We start from the raw sequence: 19,442 nt of genomic DNA, 5'->3' as shown, positions 1-19,442 counted from the left end.
CCCCGTGACACGCCGCGGGCGCGGGAGGCGAGAGAGGCGCAGCGGTAACGGCGGCCCCTCCGCCGGGAGCCGGCCCTTACTTCTCGCAGCTCCTCGGCCCGCCGCCGCTCGAGGTCTCCGAGCCGGGTCTCGGCTCGCCGCAGCAGCCGCCAGGCCAGGCCCAGCCGCTCCTCCGCCGGGGCGACGGGGTCGGCGCCCTCCGGCACCGGCGCCTCCGCCTGCGGGGGAAGCGAGACGGGCCGTAAGCGGCGGGCGGGGCGCTGCGGCCCGGGCGCTGCCGAGCAGCCCCCGAGCAGTCCCCGGCGACCCCCGGCACCCACCCGAGCGGCCACGGCCGCCTCCATGCGGCGCGGGCCCGGGCCCCGCCCCGCCCCGCCCCGCCCCGCCCCGCCCGGACGGCGGGCGCCATGGCAACGAGGGGGCGAGCGCGCCGCCGATTGGCTGGGGGAGCCGTCACTCAGGGCGGCGAGCGAGAGGCCCGCCCCCCGAGCAGGCCTCGAGGCGGCCCCGCGGGGTCCTGACAGAACGGCCCGGCCGGGCCCGGCAGCGGGGCTGTGCCTCGGCGGCTCGGGGTGAAAGCCGGCTCCCGCGGCGCGGCAGGCAGCGGGCGCGTGAAACAGGCCCCAGGCGTCCCGCGGCGCGAGGCCGGTGGGACGAGAGGCCGGGAAGAGCGGCACCACCCCGGGGGGGTGCGACCGAACCGAGGCCGGAGCCCTCAGGGAGCAGGAGCCCTGCGGCGGCCGGGTGCGCGCGGTGGCAGCCAACCTGCCGCGGAACACGCGCCGGAGCTGAACCGAAGCTCGATTCCTGCCCCTCGCGGTCCTGCGAGCTCTCGAGGTCTTCGTCCAGCCGCTGCTCGTTACAGGGCCACGCCGGGTCGGGACTGCTGGGGCTCGGCCCGAGTTTTCCCCACAGCTTCACCCCCTGCTGAAGCAGCAGCAGGCACCGTGCAGCGCATACCGCAGCAGCGTCCCTGCGACTCCAGCGGGCTCCAAGAGGTGGTGCCTGGGGCTTCCCTCCTTCATAACCCCCTCACAAAGGGCAGGATACCGAGATGACCATTGTTGCACGTTTCCCACCACGTGTGGTAACGCTACTTCAAGGGTGTGCTTGATTTACTTGCACATGACTTTGTATATTCTCACCTTTGCCAGCCCACCTCTGTCTTTAAGTGCAAGACTCAAAATAAGGCAACAGAAACCTCTAAGCTAGCAGGACCATATGTTCATATTGATCACGCACCGAAAGATTAAAACAGGCAGCTTTCAGAGTGCACCAGCACATACGTTACATGTGCAGCACGTTCCATCTTTTCCTAAACACTTTCCCTTCTTGCACTTAGACAGGTACTTTCCACATCTGATCACAGTCTCCATTTCGGCTTCTTAAAACACCCTCTGCTGTTACCCTACAGACATGAGGCGACCTTGAACTCCCTAGGATAGTGCAGGTCAGCCAGATCTCCAGGGTTAAAAGGAATATTCAGCACCAGCCACGGGCACATCACTTGTGCTGGCAGATTCTCCCTTCAGAACAACCACTTTTAACAACCACTACAGACCTCTGCAGGCATCAGTCCCGGCCATACAGAAGGTATTGGTTCCTTCTCCTAAGCTGCTAGCTCTCTCAGCTCTGAGGAACCTGGGCTATTTCTTCCACCACTAAATATAACCTGCCTGCACGCTGTAAGTCTTTCAGACACCCCTCCTGCTCTGCTCAGCCCATTCTCGTGCTCTTTTCAGCCTCCTGTTCTGCTGGGTTTCTTTTCCTCATTGAGCAAACCTATTTTCAGGTGATCGGTGCTGTTGTAACAGCACTTTTTCCTGTTGCCTTCTTGTATGCTCAGTGGCTTTAAGATCATAGAATGGCTCGGGTTGGAAGGGACCTTAAAGATGAGACGATCCTCACCTTTGGAAAGGACTCAGTGTGAGAATTGCACTACTGTGCATTATTTTCTTTGTTTACAGAATTACAGTAAATTTATTTCAAGGAAAGCATGCAAAAAGGCACACGTTGGACAACAGTAGATATGCAATTAAATTTATTCTTTTTTTTTCCTTTAACTCTGTAATTAATGGCACATTTAACCAGCTTCTAAACATACATTCCTCACGCTTACAATAAGCAATCATATGGAAGCAGGATTTAGGGAAAATCAGGAATCCCACAGCTCTAACTGGCTCCCACTTTAACTCCATCCCAACAGCTAACAAGTACTTTCCTCCCAAGGCTGATCACTCTAACCACCTGTTCCCAAACCTGACACCGCCACTTATGCTCTGTGCCACACATCCCTTTCGCTTTATGCCCCCCAGCAATCTGGTAACACCCACGCTGGAAAGAACACCACTGAGCAAAGCTGCTTTAAGGACACCATTACAGTACCTATTTGGCTGCTCTTTTGCTCTTAAGAGCCACTCTCCAGTTCCTCTCAGCTCAGCTTGAACAACAGCACTTCCTACAACAGGTGCCAATTCCCAACAGATACTCAAGAGGACTCAGCTCAAAGAAAATAACCACAACTGCAGCAACTGCTACCATTTCTGCTCTGAAAAGTGTTTGTAGGCAGAGTTCTTGAAGTGTGGGTCCACAGGATCCATCTCAGAGCAACAGATGCTCTCCAGCATTGCCCGTTGTTACCACGATGGCCTCCTTCCTTTTTGCCACACCAGTTTCACCATCCACTTTCAATACCAGCCGATTGCCAGCACTACGGTTCCACTCCACGTGTGTAACAGAACATCTTATTTCCTGCAGAACTCCATTCCTTCCGTCCAGCATTTCAAAAAGAAACTTTGAAGAGGCAGATTCAGAAAAATCATTTATAGACATATGGACACCATTTCTCCACCTCCCGGTTCTCCCAGCCCGTGGGGCAGAAATACAGCAATATGCCCGTTCCTTTTCTACAAACTAAAACAATTTAATTTATCATCCTTTGGAATGTTTTCACTTCTGTGTATTTTACTTTTTCAAAGCAATCAACAATAACCATCACCAAGCTGTAGAAAAGTAGACAGTTTTGGACGGCAGCCTTTTCCATAGCGTGATTCTATTTACCTGGAATAGAGAACTGCTCCAGTTCCACTCCCTCTCTAGTACACTTTCATTTAATTCATTCAGAGCCGAACCTCAGATTTTCTTCTCTATAAACGAGGTATGTTGGCCCTGAAGATAGCTCACTATCTTTTCCTCTATTTCCATGCCTTGCGCTATTTCTTCATCAGAAAGAGACAACGGAGTCTGTGAATCTTTGGTTACAATAATAACAGAGGTTCTCCGTGACTCCAGGATATTTGCTACCACCACCTGGTGACGATATTTCTCCAGAGCCTTCAGTGATTTATCAATTAAAATCAAGGGATCTGTCTCCAATTTAAAGGAAATAACAAAAGCCTCCGGAGCCCATTCTTTGACAAGAGGAGACAGCATTTTTGGCACCATCTTCATTGTGATCTACGTTAGAAAAACACAACAGAAAAAAAGTTTCAGTTAAAACATAACAATGTGTTTTAATGAGAGATAAGGACAGAAACACAAGGACTAAGGAAATTCTGCCTTCACGTGGCTTTTACATTGGGAGATTTTTCAAGACCGTATTTTGTCAGGTATCACCAAAACAAGGTAAAACTTCACTAGCACGCACTGAAAAACTAGATTCAAATACCTGTCTGCTATTCACAACAATCAGGGTGTTCTTAAGCAATGAAACTGTAACTGCAACAATGAAGCCCACTGCATCAACATGCTTCTCGTATTTAAGTGCTGAAGAGCTCAAGTGTAAGCAGAGGAAGATTAGTACAGACTTAAAACTGCAAGACATTGTGTCTTTGGCTCTCCAAAATCCACCTTACCACGGCTTAACTCTTCTATGAACTCTTTTAAGGCACATGAGGCATATATGTGCCAAAATATGGTGGGGGAAGGGAAGGGAGGGGGGGCATAGTAGTCTTTTTATTCAACTTCTCAGCCTCTGGATTTGTCACTGGATTCAGGTAGGATCTTATTTTTTCCTACATTAAGGATTAAAAAAAAATAAGACCAGCAACTCATTAAAAGCCAATTAAACTAAACCAGCAGAACAAATTTGGTATTTGTTATATACAAAACTCCAGATCCACCTGTTCCCATAGGTAAGAGGGGCCTGGGCACCAGAGGCGCACGCTACACCCCTTAACCGCAGGAAGGGTACTAAACGTAAACACAGATCACTCTAGGACAGGACTGATCCTGCCGTGCCCTCTTATCTTTGCCCACCACACAACCCCACTGCTGCTTTTGCAGCAAAGCTCAAAGAGGCAGCTGGGGAAACAACAGAGGAACTTGATCTAGGCAACAATTCACCCTAAGACAAACAAATAAAAAAAACAGCCTGGTGCAAGGGATGGAACAAAACAGTGCAACTCCACTATCTTCAGGGGCTCCTGCTCCCATGGAAACGCACCCTCGCATTCCCAGGGAAAACGCACGTTTTTGGCCAACGCGCTTCTGCTTTGTGACCTCTCCCAGGTCTTATTCAGTCGTCCCCCCAGCCATCCCCACCCTGTCAGGATACCAGCACCGCCAGGGCACCACCAGGGCGCTCGGAGGGGACTCCGAGGCTGCAGATGGGGGCGGCCAGGCCCAGGGGTGCCTCACCTGCAGGGGCCCCTCCGAGGACTGGATCTTGTGCTCGGGCATCTCCGAGGCGGGGATGTAGAAGTCGGACACGGCTGCTGCCAGGTAAAACATGACGCTGGAGCCTGCGAGAGACAACAACCGCCGGCGCTCACCGCTGCTCGCCTGCACCGAGCTGCCAGGCCCTCTCGCACTGACTGCGACCCCCGGGGACCGACCGGGCCCCCCTCCCCGGGGACCCCCCCCCGGTGCCGGCCCCCTCACACCGCTCCCCCCCGCCTCCGGTACCGAAGGGCGCCAGGGCGCGGGCGGCGGCTCGCAGCAGCGCCAGGTACTCGGCCAGCCCGGTGAACTCGATGGGCAGCAGCGCCCCGCTCTCGGCGGCGCGCCGGTACTCGCGGAGGGCGGGCAGCAGGCCGGGCAGGGCGGACGGCTCGGCGGCCACGCCGGGAGGCGGCCCGGGGGTGAGGCGGAGCGCGTCGAGCAGGGCGGGCCCGGGCGGCGGCAGGGCGCGAGCCCAGGGGAAGGCGGAGCGGGCGCGGTGCAGGAAGCAGACGCCGTACCCGGCGCCCACCAACCGCTCGGCCGAGGCGGCGCCGCGCCGCCCGCTGCTGAAGTTCTCCAGGAAGCGCACGGCGCGCGCCTCCAGCGGCACCTGCGTGCCGCCCGACGTCACCAGCGCCACGCGCCGCCCGCGCGCCGCCTGCGCCGCCGCCCAGGCCCGCACGCGCTCCTCCGCCGCCGCCGCCGCCGCCTCCTCCGCCGCCGCCGCCGCCGCCATCGCCGCAGGCCGCGCCCCCACCGCGGAAGCCACGCCTCCTCCGCAAGCCGCGCCCCTTACGCGAAGCCACGCCTCCTCGCGCACAAGCCACGCCCCCGTCACGCGAAGCCGCGCCCCCACGCGGAGCCTCCCCCCCCCCCCTTCCCCCGAAGCCCCGCTCCGTCGCCCTGGCAACGCTGGAGCGGCCCCGGCGCTGCGCGCTGCGCCCGCCGCCGCCGCACCGAGCACTGTCGGGTCCCGGTAACGGGCCCGGGGGCACCGCCCCCGCCCCGCCGCTCCTCCGCCGCCGGCTGCACCCGCAGCGAAGCCCCGCGGCTTCGTCAGCTCCCGGGCCGGGCTCGGCGGCGGGGAGGCGCGGCTGGCGGCTGCTGCTGCTGCTGCGGCGTCGTGCCGAAAGCGGCAAAAGCCGGCGGTCCCGGGGGGCTGCGAGCGGTGCGGGAAAGGCGCAGCGAGCCTTGGCGGGCCGCCGCTGTCTTCTGTGCCGAGCCCACGTTAAGTGCTCTGTGGCCGGGCTGAGTAATGGACGGTACGGGCCGGTGGCTGCTGTGAGTAACTCCTGCGGCGGGAGCCCTGCAGAAACAGTCTTCCTTCACATCGATTCCAAATAAACAAAAATATCATTCTCCCCTTGTTCGGCCAGCGATGTCGATCACCAGAAAGCCGGCTGGGTTAGCATCCATGAGAAGGTGTGCCAGCTGCCGATGCCGGTCCGCACATCCCTCCCTTTGCTCATTCCTGAAGAAGAAAGAAAACACGGAGCGGAGCAGCTGGTGAAGAGGCAGGTATGTACAAGAAGGAACACCACCTCAAAGTGCTGCCGGCAAAGTTTAATTACATCTCTTCTGCCTACATGCTGATGTGTGTTGTGCTGGGAGGGCGTGCAGTTGGTTCATCAGTATCTTAAAAAACTAAAAGAGTGGAGTTTGCAACTAAAACTTCCTAATAAAAGGAGTGGGAGTCTCCTCTTTCCAATTCTACAAGCCTCCTGCCTTGCAAGGGCAATCCGTAGTTCGTACATCTCCCCAGTGAGCCTGGGATCCAGTTTTGGTGCTTACAGGGTGTACTGGTGCTTCAGTGATGAGAGGGATTCCCCTGTCTCCGAGCAGGGTGTAAAGAAATAAAGTCCTCTCCCTTTGTTTACCCGGCCAACTTTAAATGCTCCTTCCCACTAACTATGGTCTTTCATCTCTGCTTTGTTGGCCTCTTAGAAGTTGCAGAAGTGCAGCTCCGTTCCAGCTGGAGAGGTTTTGAACTCTTTTTTGTTTATGGGGTGCAGCATCTGCCTTTCCACAATGTTGGTAGAATAAAATAACCCACCCAAATACGTCTGCCATTTAGAATGATCTTTCCCATAAAAAATAAATTATCCTTCTGTCATTACTTAACTCCAAATCACAGAACAGTAGGACAACAGAACAACTGAAAGTAAAATGGTAACAACCAAATGTTGCCACTGAGAAGATTAACATCGTTAATCTTCCGGATTTTACACCCTGTATTGCTTTTAAGATTGTTTCTGGGCCAGATGCTAGTACTTTGGTGCGAGTGGCTCATTGCTGCAGTCAATGCCTCTCTTGGGAGCATACAGAAGAAAAAAGGTTTGAAAGGGCTGCAACCTGGGTGGACAAAAGTCCTGCGTGGTAAAAGCTTGTGAAAGCTTCAGGCAACAGATTCCTTTAGGATTTGTAGGAATTAGGCACTGACAACCCAGTCTGTTTTTGAAAATGCCATCTGATGGAAAATCACAAATAAGATTGTTGACCGAAGAAAGTGTGTTGTAACAGTACGTCCTAGAAGCCAAGAGGGTGGTAGTGACAATGTAAAAAAGGTTATGGATTTAAACATGTAGGATGGATTATAATCGCACTGTCTGGGAAAGACACCCTTAGTATCAGAAAAACAGGCTTCACTCCTGACCCAAACAAGCCCTTAAGTTGCACAATTGTCTTTCAATTTCTCTGAGTATTTCTGTAATACAGGGTCAGCCTCAAGAAAAATGCAAAAGCATGGGGGTGGGGCAAACCAGGCAATCCTACTTTTTGAAGCTTTTCCAGAAAACTTTACCTACGTATTGAACATTGACATTGAAAGCATCGGCCATTGCATCATTGATTTTATAGCAGCTAAAGTTATGCTGTGTACATTACAACAGTTCACATGACCACCAAATCAGGGAAATACTTCAGCTGGAAGCTAGTCATTTGTTTTTATTAGGTTCCAGTGAAAGCACCCGGAACACAGGGCTGGTAGAGAAGTATGCAAAGGGAGAATCCCTCCTCTTGATTGGAGTGCACACCTAGGTTAGCATGCAGTGACTCCAGAAGTGCTGCTTAAGCCAAGGCTTGGATTGGCTTTGTAGGAAAAGCTACAGACAGCAGACTCAGATTGTTTTTCTAAGTGAAGATATTTATAGGATTTTTAACAACTATAATCGCATTTGTTCTTTGACCTTTGTCTCCAAACTATTTAAATAAAACACATTCTCGGAATGTTATATGAAGGTACGCCTTGTCTTCCTTCTCTCCTACGAAAGGAGTGAAGAAACAGAAACATCTTGTTTGTTACTTGCTTTCTCACACATCGAGACTGCAGCTCCTAGCCTACAAATGAGGTCTGCTTTTATGTACAGCAAGGTATAGGGAAACTGCTAAACAAGGGTTGGCCTAGGTTGACTGACAAGCATCAGAAAAGCAGTATGGAGACAGTGAGAGTATTTAATGCCCCATCTTGCTGACTTCGTTATTTTCCTATTCATAGAGCTAATAAAAAATGCTCTAAAGAAGGCCTTTGGAGCTAAGGGAAGAGCTACGTAGTGTCCTCACAATCAGAGAGAAACTATTCTGCTGAAAGCCAGCACATAGGTTTATTATTTTTTGAACATTTCTCTTGTACTTCACAAACTCCTGCACTGTGTTTATTTGAAAAAAACACAGCTCGAGCCTCTGTCAGGACACAGGAAAGCCTGTGCACATCAAAATGCCCTTTGGCCTAAGGGAAGGTGGTGCATTAAGCTGAGAGCCAGGAGGTTATGAGTTTCATACCTCATATGTACTCCAAAACTTTGTTGATAGAAATCTGCTTTTGTCAACATAGCCGTGGGGGTGCCTACAGACAGTACCTCCAAACTGACAAAACTCCAAGTTTCTGTTTGTAAAATAGCCTCACCTGCTTTTGTGCTGTCAGTTTACCCCAGCCTCTGGGTATGGGAAAAGATTCGCACCGCAGCCAGCTACAGCAGTCCTCCAGCAACCATGCTAGCCCTGCTGATTGTGGGTTTTAACTCCAAGGACCCACGTTCAAAGTGACTGGAAGCCTGACTTCCTCTTTAAATTGTGTTTTCTTCAAGCATGCCATCTTTATGGGTGCCTTTGAGTGAGGAAATGAATGTGGCACAGAACCCCAGGTGTGCGCCTAGCCCCCTGCTCCCGCCTGGGGTCCTCAGCCTCCTCAAACCCTAACTGGGGGAAAAACTGTGTGGGGGCATCTTCAGAGAAATCTCTGTAATTGCAACACACATGAAAAGAGCCCAGAGCATGCAGGTCTCCGGGAAGGAGTGGGGCTATGAGCAAGACAGTGCAGGGCCAAAGCTAACGATGCCCTCTAGGCTTGCAACTGTGCTGCCTTAGATATTCAGCACTGCAGGGCTTCTCCTGTCTCCTGCCCTTTCTCCTCCTGGGAACTGTGCAAGAGTCTAACCATTAGCTTGTCCTCACTGCCAATGTTTTAAGGTAGCTTACCTGATGGGAATCGGTGATGATCCTATTGACAAGGAGTAAAAAAAGAATGATGCAGATCTCCAGCACCTCCCCAGATGACAATCTGATCATCAAAGCCAGCGTTGGTTGTAACAGAGAACGAGTGGCAAGGACAGAAAAGGCAGTCTGATAAACAGCAGCTTTTCATTGCTTCTCGCTCTCACCATGTGCTGACTTTCACCTCGGCACCTGATCCCCCAACTCAGTTTGTGTTTTGTGCATATGCACTCCCTGACAAAGAGTCCCTCCCCAGCTTTCTTGCAGGCCCCCGTTAGGTATCGGAAGGCTGCTGTAGGGTCTCCCCAGAGCCTCCTCTTCCCCAGGCCGAGACCTTACAGTGGCCTTCCAGTGCGTAAAGGGGGTCTATGGCAAAGCTGGGGGGGTACTGTCAGGGGGTTGTAGTGATGGGACAAGGAGTTAAGGCTTTAAACTAAAAGAGGGTAGATGTAGATTAGAGGTAAGGAGGAAATTCTTCACTCAGAGGGTGGTGAGGCACTGGCCTAGACTGCCCAGAGGAGCTGTGGCTGCCCCATCCCTGGCAGTGCCCAAGACCAGGCTGGATGGGGCTTGGAGCAACCTGGTCTGGTGGGAGGTGGCCCTGCCCAAGGCAGGGGGTGGAATTAGATGATCTTTGAGGTCCCTTCCAACCCAAACCATTCCATGACTCTACGTCTTTTTCACTCTATATATGCTGATAGCTCAGGGGCTAGAGAGGGGGTGATGGTTGTGTTTCCGTGCTCTTGGATCTCCTTGTTGCAGCAGGGTTCTTCAAGGCTCTCATTTATCTGGAAAGCACAGTCCCTTTATCTCAGCTGTGATCTCCAGGACACACTCTCACACTGTCCTTGTGGTTCCCTGTCCCTGAGCCATTCTTTCACCCATGGCACGACTCTCTCTGAGCACTTAAAGTTCAGTAAAATGCCAAAGCCATAACCTGCCCTCTAAAAGCACTGGAATTTGCTTTTTCTGCCCTCTGCTCAGCTGCAGCTGGAAAACCAGGCAACAAAGCAGAGCCTGCAAAGAGGTAAAACGTAATTTTCTGCGGGTGCTCGCTGCACAGGCCTGCCCGTGCCTGCTAGCAAGAGAAGAATGCCTTGCTGCCTTACCATGGCAGCCCTGCTAGGCACACCAGCAATGAGGTTTCTTTGCAGGCAGCCTTCCCTCTGCACCACTTGTGTGAAAAGCCAACACACAAGTGCCAGGAGTTGGCAACAATTACGATGAAAGCTAAGAGAAATAGATAAGTAAGTATCCTGGCTCTTTTTCGTTGGCAACCCTTAGCGTGTTGTAAGGGCACAGCTTCTGCAGTTGCTGGAGAGCACTTGGCAACGAACAGGCATTCAAATGGCGATACATTTTGGGAGCTGATGAACAAATCAGGTGCTGCAAAGGGTAAAAAGACCAAATGCAGTGTGGACTGCTAGGAAGCAACTATACCTATGAGAAACATTATGGTTTCTGACAGCAAACAGAAATCCTGCAAAGCTGCTTGACCACCAAGCCAAGCTTGGGCGATGGAGACACAGGAGTATAATTCAATGCACTGGGGTTTTCTGACTTTGGCCAGCTTTCCAGACTCTGCACCCAAACTAACAGGCCTTCAGAGCCCAGAACTGGCCAGGAGAGGGTGAGGGGAAGCTGTCGACCTCCAGGATGCATGCAGGTACGCAGCCGTCCCGCCCCGACCTCACTCAGAGCTGCGGGGCAGCGTGCTGCAGCACCATGCAGCGAGCTCTCTCCTTGCTTCCAGACAGCGTCTCCTGCAGCTGGAGCTGTGCTGTGCTGGCACCAGCGTGGTAAACCATACGCTCTGCTGCCTGCTATGAGCCACCGTTATTACCATCAGCAAAATCCTGCCATAGACCATTTGTCTAATCTTTTCTGTGGTCTTGTGATGATCATTTTCTGTGCTTCACAGCTTTTATTGCTATAACCTTGTTAGTCTTTCTTCATAGGCCTCACGGATTCCTTGTCTCATAAGACACCACCTGACCTAAGAGGGTGCCCAAAGCTGTTCTTACCAGAAGTAGTGATGGAATCCAGGCTCTAATATGACAGCTTTAATTTCCATCTATTAATTACAGATTGAAAAAATTACAATCGCTGTTAACAGTTGGCAAACTTGGATGTAAAAAGAGACTGTGTGTATTCTTTCTCCTTATCCCATGCTCACTCTGTCCCACTATTATTTTTCCCTGCAGAAATACATCATTGATCTTACATACAGCACAGCCCAGAAGTTTCTTTGGGATGGAAAGCACGAAAAAGCAATGTCTGCAGCTTTGCATGCGTTGCGTTTCAGCACTGAAGTGTATGGCTCAAGTTCTGTGCAATTGGTGCCTGCTTATCTCCTCTTGGCTGAGGCCTGCATTGGTAAGCACTGGTCTAAATAGTAACTTTGGCAAGGGCAAGATCTCCCTTGGATCAGGTTTCCAGTTTCCTTTTACCATTTATCAGGGAAGGACCAGCTCTGCATTTCAGCATTGTGCCATGTCTCTACTCTGCCCTGCCTCAAGGGCATTCCAGAGAGATTTGAGAAGTTACTCCTCATTTTCTGCGTGAGTCTGGGGAAAAGAATCACTCGTCTGTGGTGAGAGATCAATGAAAGCAAATGAAATGTTTTCTCCGTCTCTACCGATTCCCACATGAGAAGCAGTATAAAATTCTATTGTTTACCTCTGTGGCTTCATAGAACTCCCAAAAGCATTAAATTCCCAAGCGTGGTTGGTTGGGCTGTTTTCTCTGGGAACCAGCACATTTCTGAGGCCATTGCATCAGAGGAACACCTCAGTTCATTCACAGACGTGAGCTTCACCTGAAGCAGAGCTTTTTCTCATTGACTGCGTGCTTTATAAAAAATGTCAAGTTAGGACCTTCTATGCAGAGAACTGGTCTCCTCAGCTGCAAACATAAAAGACTGAGAAATTAAATTTAAACTTTTAAAATTAAAGGTTGGACTAGATGATCTTAGAGGTCTTTTCCAACCTGAATGATTCTACAATTACTGTAAACCATTGCTATTATAGGAGTATCCACAATGCTCTACTGGCAAAACTGAGCGATCTCAAGTATTGTTGTAAAATGGGGTGGCGAGATAAGGGAAAAAATCACATCAGTAATTCTAGTGTGATAATACACTAGTTGTTAGTTGCTGCCTGGAGCTAGCGTGTTTTGTACACGTCTTTCAGAGGTACTGAATGCAATACACAGTTTCTGGTTTCTCTCCTAGCTCTCGCCTGCCTGCAAGTTAGCTTCTGAACACCTGCTTGACTGAGGAGCACTCCGAAGAGGAGAGGGGAATGCCCAAACTAGGTCTTCATGTCAAGCTACAGCAAAGGGATAGCTGGCAGTATCCTCTGCATTTCTAAATATGAAATTATCTTTATCCTGCCTTTTTTTTTTTTTGTCATTTCAGGTGTTGGCCATCATCTGCAGGCATCTAAGTATCTCTCCCAAGCTCAGTGGATTGTCCTCAGAACTCCAGACTGCAGCACTGCAGTTCAGCATAGATTACATCGCAGTCTGGGGCTCCTCTGTGCTGCTGAAGGAAACTTTGAACAGGCTTTACATCACCTGGCAAATGATGTAAGCCAATTAAAATACAGCAACACTTAAATTTTCTTTCCTTCTCTAGCTTTTCCAGATCCTATGGAAAACCTCAGCAGACAGTTTTTTGGGACTGATCTTAAGTACCAGAAGAGTACACGTTAACAACACTTGACCTGTGTAGTCTAAGACACCTGTGTATCCATGTGTTAGATAAAGTTGTGTTTTACCACTTACCATTATTCTCTTGAGTGATATATAACTTGGCTTTACTAGGTCTGCTTATAAATTTATCTATTGGTTTTGTTATGGTCCTGAGATGAACAGGCATTCCTACCACAAATTGGTATAGTTGCCTTTTATTCAACAGATAGGTTACTTTATATTTTGGCTGTCATTTTCCTTAATACTTTTCTGTTAGATGGCAATTCTGCACCATCCATTATTTAATGAATGCTTTACTTAACTATTTAAATGTCTGGTTCAATAACATTTTCCCCAATTCAATCTTTTTAGCCATGAGAGCAGTTTGTAAAATTTGAAGTCGTTATTGCCAGCAGTGTTCTTTGGGATGCTTTGCCTGTTATTTAATCCCCCAAAGGCAGATGGTCTCCATGACTTCCTATTTATGTCCCATATAGCCTAAATTTATCCAGTGCAGAGTGATGTATACCCACTACTGTTGAATTTGATAGTAGCTTTTTACAACAGCTTTGTGTGGGTGTAAACGATGACATAAGGTGGAGGAGAATTAGACATTTTCCATCGTAACAAATACAACCCTGTCTTTGTTTAGTTTGTAAACCTACTGGGAGAGATTCCCTGCTATGCCACTGTATTTTTAGGTTCCCTGGATCTGGTGCCCAAACGGAGTAAAGTAATAGGTTTTTTTACTATTAGTGAGTCGCTGGCCTACATTAGAGCAGCCCAAGACCTGCTAGAATTCTGGCTGCGTGTCTGAGATCTGCTGAGAGTCACACGCCAGCTCAGAATAGCTGGAATGTACTACTGCAATGTACCACTGCCTTCCCACTTCCCTCCCCTCACTTTGGCTGGGTCTTTGGGGAAGAAACAGCCTCCCAGGGCATGACTGGAGAGCTGAAAAGCAGCAGCAAGTTGTTCGTTTGAAGAGGAGAGACATGAGTTGCGCAGTAAGAGGTGTGGGAAACCTGTTCCACGCTTCAGCAGGGTAACACACCGTGATAAGGAATCATCTGCCCCATCTAGCAGGGATTTGGGGGTGTTGCATTCCTTTGTATAAAACACAAAATACAGGTTTTGTAGTAACATAGTTTATAGTTATAATTAGGTGTAACTAACGCTGTAGTTACACAGAAAGACAGAATGCTTGCAGTATTACTAATCTGTAGTGAAAAATTTCCCAGGGTAGATATGAATGCTAAATTTCTGCATAATTATTTTTTAAATATTGTTTTCAGATTTACCTTGCTAGTTCTACATTTGGGCTAAAATCTATTGAGGCCTCTGGAGGGTGTTTCCACATGGCTAACGTTTTCTTTCGCCAAAACAAAATGGACATAGCAGACTCACTGTATGCTGAGGTTAGTAAAACCAATACTCATACTGTATCTGTTTCTCAATTAGTTTTTTTGTCTTCTGTGCACTTTCCAATGTTTTCCTGTTTCTGACTGCCTTTAATATGATGGTCACAATATCAGCGTTTTAGCATGAATCTCAGAAACTGTTTTCATATCTGTATATTTCCCTGAGTTAAACCAGAATAGATAAATTCTACATGTGGTAAATATATGTGTATACATATATATATATATATATATATACACACACATATATAAGTTGCAGTCTTCAGTTTTGGCAGCCGAACCTTGTTAAAAATAGCTTTACTATCAAAAGCTCCCCACAAAAGGTTAAAGACATACCCAGATGTCTTTGAGATGGTGGCCAGAGTTTCCATAGCGAGGGAAGGGCGGCAGAGCAGCAATGGAATGTGAACAAGCAATGTAAGATTTAAGCAGAGTACCAGTGAAAAGTCCCAGTGATAAAAGCTTTTCAGCATGCAAAGCAAAGGAAGGAACAAGAAGAAATTCTTCACTATGAGGGTGGTGAGGCACTGGCACAGGCTGCCCAGAGAAGCTTTGAATGCCCCATGCTTGGAGGTGTTCAAGGCCAGGTTGGATGGGGCTTTGAGCAACCTGATCTGGTGGGAGGTGTCCCTGTCCATGGCAGGGGGTGGAACTAGATGTTTTTTAAGGTCCCTTCCAACCCAAACCATTCCGTGATTCTGTGATTCTATGATTCTGTGAACAATTGTCTAACCACCATAATGACTGAAAAGAAAAAAAAATCTTTAATTTGTTTAGCCTGATTTTCTGTGGTAAATGAGGCTTTGTCAGATAATGCAATCTGCCTCCACTCCCCTCACAAACATCCACCAAATTTGCTTTTGGTTAACAGTTTAGTTAGATTTATTCGAGTCTGATGAAAATTAATAGATAGAGCAATGAAATTCCAGCTTGTGCTCCCACTGGGAGAAGACCCATCAGATCTCTGTGTGAAAGAGCCAGCTCGGCAGCAGCCGGCCCACTAACCAGCAAGCACTTGGGTTATTGTGGCAGGGGCGTGCATCGCAGGACACATTGTTTATAGAACAACTAGTTACTAAATACCATGTGTTCATACAAGTGAAATAATTCATTTACTTCCTGGTAGGTTACCGACATCTGGCATGCCTTTCTTATGAAGTCAGTTCAAACACAAGAGCAAATTCACAAGTCAAGAGCAGAAAAGTCTCCATTCACTGAGGACAAGGAAGTCAGCGAAGACAATATGAGTAAGCACCGATACTGCGCAAAAGTGTTTGCGCGACAGGATTTTAAGAAAATCCATACATCTTAGTGTTTGAATTTACTGTGTTGGGTTTTGCACTGCATTTCTTTAGACCAAATTTAATCAGAATCATGGGTATTTATGCTTAGTGGATAGTGCTGGATGAAACAAATGAGACCACTTTAGAAATGAGTGTGTTCAAGTGAAAACACAGTGTTCCCCTTTTGGTTTACCTGCTCCTTTTCACAGCACCCTTGGCAGTGACTTCAACGATACAAGATTTTGTCTTTCAGGATTTGATTCCACTTGAGCATTCTTGTTTCTTGGCAGCTCCTTTCTGTCCATTTAATTATGTGAAAGTGATATTTCATCTCACTTAGGTAGCTTTCCATCTGAGGCAGTGGGACACAGTGGAATAGCATATGCTGATAATTGGATATATTAATCTGGAGAATACTCTCAGAAGACTAGCTGGGGAATCTCCCACTAGGACGCAGGGGAAGTTGCATGAAGCATTAAGAAATATGCTAGGTTGCATGGTACTACTCTACACTCCACTGAAGTGAAGTGACTGGGAAAAGACTAGGCTCTGTTCCTCGTCTTCTTTTAACCGTCTATGCTCATAAGAATATTGTCAGAGAAGAAAAATGTTTCTGCAAATCTCCATACCTGGCATTCTCTCAAGCAGTAGTTGCTGCAGTAGAAACCACACAAGGCAGGGCTACATGATTCCATCTTTGGTTATGACAGGAGTATGAAAGTTGCTCTTTTCATGCAGCTGTTATGACTTCACATCCTTACTAAAGGCTAATCAACACAATTACTGACTGGATGAAAAGATATCTGTTAATGGGTATGGAATTTGCATGGAGCTGGGATACCACATTGATGCTTGTAGTAGAAATGCTTTGATGTCTAGAAGAGATAATTGGTTAGTTTTGAATATATTATCTTGTATACATACATCCAACAAGTTTATTTCATTCTTGATGCAGCTGAAGCCCAGCAAGCAGAAGCAATTCAAGTACTGAATGCAGTACTAGATATCAGAGAACAGGCACCGAAGCAACAACCTGGTGAAACTGCAAGAGTTTTACATGCTCTTGCAATGCTTTATTATCTGATTATGGATTTATCAAAGGTAAGTTTCACCAGGTGAAAGGGTGCAGGAGGGTTCCCTAGCTCTGCTTCAGTGTTGGCCCCATCCCACAAAAGGAGGAACACAAGCCAGTCCTGGCACCTGTCCTGAGTGCACAGCTGCCTTGGAGCACTGGATAACCTAAGGCAATTCTGCCTTGGCAGCTCTGCATGAAGCCAGCCCATGATTTGCACCCTGTCAAGGTTAAAGAAGCCCACTGGATCTGTTTTGATCTCTGCCACACCATCCACAATGGGTCCTGTAGTTACTCATGTTTTCTAGGTTTGTCCTTTATCTGGGATGTCCTGGCAGTGTACCTGCCTGTCACAAGCCACATTTAGAAATCAGTTTGGATGTTAAGCAGCAAGAAGAGCATAGGTTTTGCACGTGTCTCTACCTGAGCAAGATTCCCTGCATCTACCATGATGTTTATGTAGGTTCACACTATCGGACCTTGTAATTCAGTTTTGAATTTGCGCTGCTTTATTTGAGAGATTATGGCTAAAAATTTCAGGTGCAACTGCTAACTTCAGCGTCCAGTTCTCTGCATTCAGAATAATGGATTTTGAGAAAGCGCTGAACACTAACCATCTAGAAATCGGGCCTTTTTGTTTGGGATAAGCAGTCAGAAACTCAAGTTTCTTCTGCTTGTGATTTGAAGGGTGAAAATACAGATTATTAATGGTCTCTTTGTTGTACTAAAGAAAGCCATAGGATTTGGAAGACACAAAGAAACAAATTCAAATTAGAAAAAAGGCAAAGCTTTATAATTGTGAGAATGTCTAGTCACTGGATGAACTGCTGAGGGAAGTGAGGGATTTAGTTCAAACTGAGTCAATACAGCTGTTTTTGCCTGAAATAGCTTTGAGAATGTTCAGATGAACTGCTGTATCAGATGGGAGGTAATGCTCTCCAGCAGGAGGAGCTGGGGTTAGTAATCTCTTCTGTCTGCACCACTGGATCCTAAATATGATATCTGTTTGCAGCTTTACTCTCTCCTCTAAAGCAGCTTGTACAGGTCACCCTCTGAAACAGGCAGCTGAGTGACTGGAGCCTGGATCTGATCCAGTGCAGCTATTCCAATGAGCCTCTGCAGGTATTTTAAGTACTCCTTGAGAAAAGCCAAATTCTTGACAATTACATTGTCTTTTTTGTTTCATTCCAGGCTTATGAAATGGGGACAAAAGCCTTTGACCTGCTGAAACAACTGCCCCAACAAGAATCTCTAGAAGCCATTGGCCATTTGTTAAAGTTGATTAACTCCAAGCCTTTCTACACAAAATAAGGAGCTCTTTCTACCAGAGCCAGGTCCTTGGCTACAGATCCTAGTTATCTAACTACGTTGCTGAAAACAATGAAAATACATTACAAGGCATAGGTCCTGTCTGCTGTCGTCATCTTTCTAGATGTGTCCTTTTCCATCTCCAGGTGTTTGAAAGTTCAGCTTTGTGGTATTAGTTTATTTTCACATGCTGGTCAACCTCTGTAGACTGTTATGGAATAACAGCGTGAGGGTGGGAAACAAAAGCACAACCATCACAAGATGCATAAATTGTTATCTACTTGCTTATGTAAATAAGCACAACAGCCTTTTACATCCTCGTGTTGTCTCTTCAGAAGCTAAGACCAGCTGACATATATTTGTTACTGTTTTCCTCAATTTTCTTTTCACTTTCATGAGTGAGATACCATGGAGAGATATGGGAGGAACCCAGGGAAGGTCTTCACTACATTCCTAACTTGAGTGGTTGACACCTGCTCCCCTGAACATTGCTGGGCTTGCTCAGGTGTTTCACCTTTCTGTAATACCCCTCAGTCTCCAACCATGGTTTCACTTTTTGCAGCACTTTAGAGGAGTCTCATAGCTCTGGACACTGAGGGACTCATTTGTTCCACTCATGGGAGAACTTGCATCCAGGAGGACCCATGAGAACAGCATCAAGGGTTGTAAGCATGCTGGTCAATGGACTTGAGGCAAAAGATTAAAAAGCCAGCTAGCCTTTTAGCCAAGCAGAGCTTGCAGCCCAAAGAAGTGGTTTCCTCATGTCCGAGAGCTTGCCAGCACATAGCCATCCCGTTATCTCTGGTGCCAGCCCCAGGAGGACAAAGTCCCCTGAGTTGCTGTGCACTGCTCCCCATAGGCTCCCATCAAACTGGCTGCCAAGCTCTCATGGGCTTCCTTGCAGAGCAGAGAAAGAAGAACAGCAGGGCACAGAGTATGTGTGACCCTCGGTGTGTGAAGGCCAAGAGGCATTAGAGAAGGGCTAGAGGAACCCCGAGAGAGCCAGCCCTGTACCTGGAGGCAGCTGCACAGTGAGCTTGGTTCAGACCCTGAAGCATGTGACAGCCTTGCACAGCTGGGAAAGAGATTAAGAGAAACTTGCCCTGCTGCCGAGGTCTGGATTCAGCTGAGCATTAAGCCCATGATTAAGTCTCATTTACTTCAGGAGGATTTATGAATGCATTTAATTGCCTTGCTGAATTGGGATGGAGTCAAGTACGCCTTTAAATGCTTCGTCGAGCTGAGACCTGAACAATTAGAAAGGATTGATGTTGCTGGTAAAGGGAAAGCCACTCACTCCAGTTCAACTGATTTTAATTACAGAGGGTGGGATAGCTCCGAGCGGTGCACGCAAGGCGACCCATAGCAGACAGACTTGGGGGCAGGTGGGAGACCTCCAAATACTGCTACAGGAGATGCTGGTGGACACATCCACCCTCATATTTCTGCTCCAGCCGACCAGGGCAGCTCTCACTAAAGCTGGGCCGAGCACACAGGGGACTCAAGGGGGAGGTG

At 48.5% G+C, this 19,442-nt stretch overlaps 3 protein-coding genes across 3 annotated transcripts in view; 1 reads left to right on the top strand and 2 right to left on the bottom strand.

Annotated features, from left to right (window-relative positions):
• Window positions 1-344, bottom strand: part of CCDC30 (coiled-coil domain containing 30) — a 40,787-nt gene extending 40,443 nt beyond the window's left edge. The window contains exon 1 of the mRNA XM_035567850.2: window positions 81-344. Within this exon, the coding sequence (XP_035423743.1) occupies window positions 81-344 (264 nt within the window). The remainder of the gene's footprint in view (window positions 1-80) is intronic.
• Window positions 345-2,025: 1,681 nt separating this feature from the next.
• PPCS (phosphopantothenoylcysteine synthetase) lies at window positions 2,026-5,398 on the bottom strand. Its single transcript, XM_035567851.2, has 3 exons — window positions 4,906-5,398; window positions 4,639-4,742; window positions 2,026-3,456 (listed from the first exon to the last, which is right to left on the bottom strand). The coding sequence occupies exons 1-3, from the start codon at window positions 5,396-5,398 to the stop codon at window positions 3,133-3,135; spliced, it is 921 nt and encodes a 306-aa protein (XP_035423744.1). The 3' UTR covers window positions 2,026-3,132.
• A 195-nt stretch (window positions 5,399-5,593) lies between these two features.
• Window positions 5,594-18,024, top strand: ZMYND12 (zinc finger MYND-type containing 12). Its single transcript, XM_035567826.2, has 8 exons — window positions 5,594-5,943; window positions 6,039-6,180; window positions 11,355-11,526; window positions 12,569-12,738; window positions 14,139-14,261; window positions 15,391-15,511; window positions 16,503-16,648; window positions 17,811-18,024. Exons 1-8 carry the CDS (start codon window positions 5,918-5,920, stop codon window positions 17,928-17,930), a joined length of 1,020 nt encoding a protein of 339 aa, XP_035423719.1. The 5' UTR covers window positions 5,594-5,917; the 3' UTR covers window positions 17,931-18,024.
• Window positions 18,025-19,442: the final 1,418 nt, after the last annotated feature.

This window comes from Cygnus atratus, chromosome 21 (assembly GCF_013377495.2).
Source record: "Cygnus atratus isolate AKBS03 ecotype Queensland, Australia chromosome 21, CAtr_DNAZoo_HiC_assembly, whole genome shotgun sequence".
NCBI classification, from domain to species: Eukaryota; Metazoa; Chordata; class Aves; order Anseriformes; family Anatidae; genus Cygnus; species Cygnus atratus.
The sequence above is the reverse complement of the archived record's forward strand: the minus strand, read 5'-3'. Positions and strand labels throughout refer to the sequence as shown.

What these genes read in the sequence shown, in the direction of transcription:
- ZMYND12 (XM_035567826.2), top strand. Translation starts at nt 5,918, where the DNA reads ATGGACGGTACGGGCCGGTGGCTGCT. An exon ending in GGTACGGGCCGGTGGCTGCT is followed by an intron (nt 5,944 to 6,038) that starts GTGAGTAACTCC and finishes TTGTTCGGCCAG; the next exon opens with CGATGTCGATCACCAGAAAG. An exon ending in AGTCAGCGAAGACAATATGA is followed by an intron (nt 15,512 to 16,502) that starts GTAAGCACCGAT and finishes TTCTTGATGCAG; the next exon opens with CTGAAGCCCAGCAAGCAGAA.
- PPCS (XM_035567851.2), bottom strand. Translation starts at nt 5,398, where the DNA reads ATGGCGGCGGCGGCGGCGGCGGAGGAGGCGGCGGCGGCGGCGGCGGAG. An exon ending in CCGCGCCCTGGCGCCCTTCG is followed by an intron (nt 4,743 to 4,905) that starts GTACCGGAGGCG and finishes TGTCTCTCGCAG; the next exon opens with GCTCCAGCGTCATGTTTTAC. An exon ending in CCTCGGAGGGGCCCCTGCAG is followed by an intron (nt 3,457 to 4,638) that starts GTGAGGCACCCC and finishes TTTCTAACGTAG; the next exon opens with ATCACAATGAAGATGGTGCC.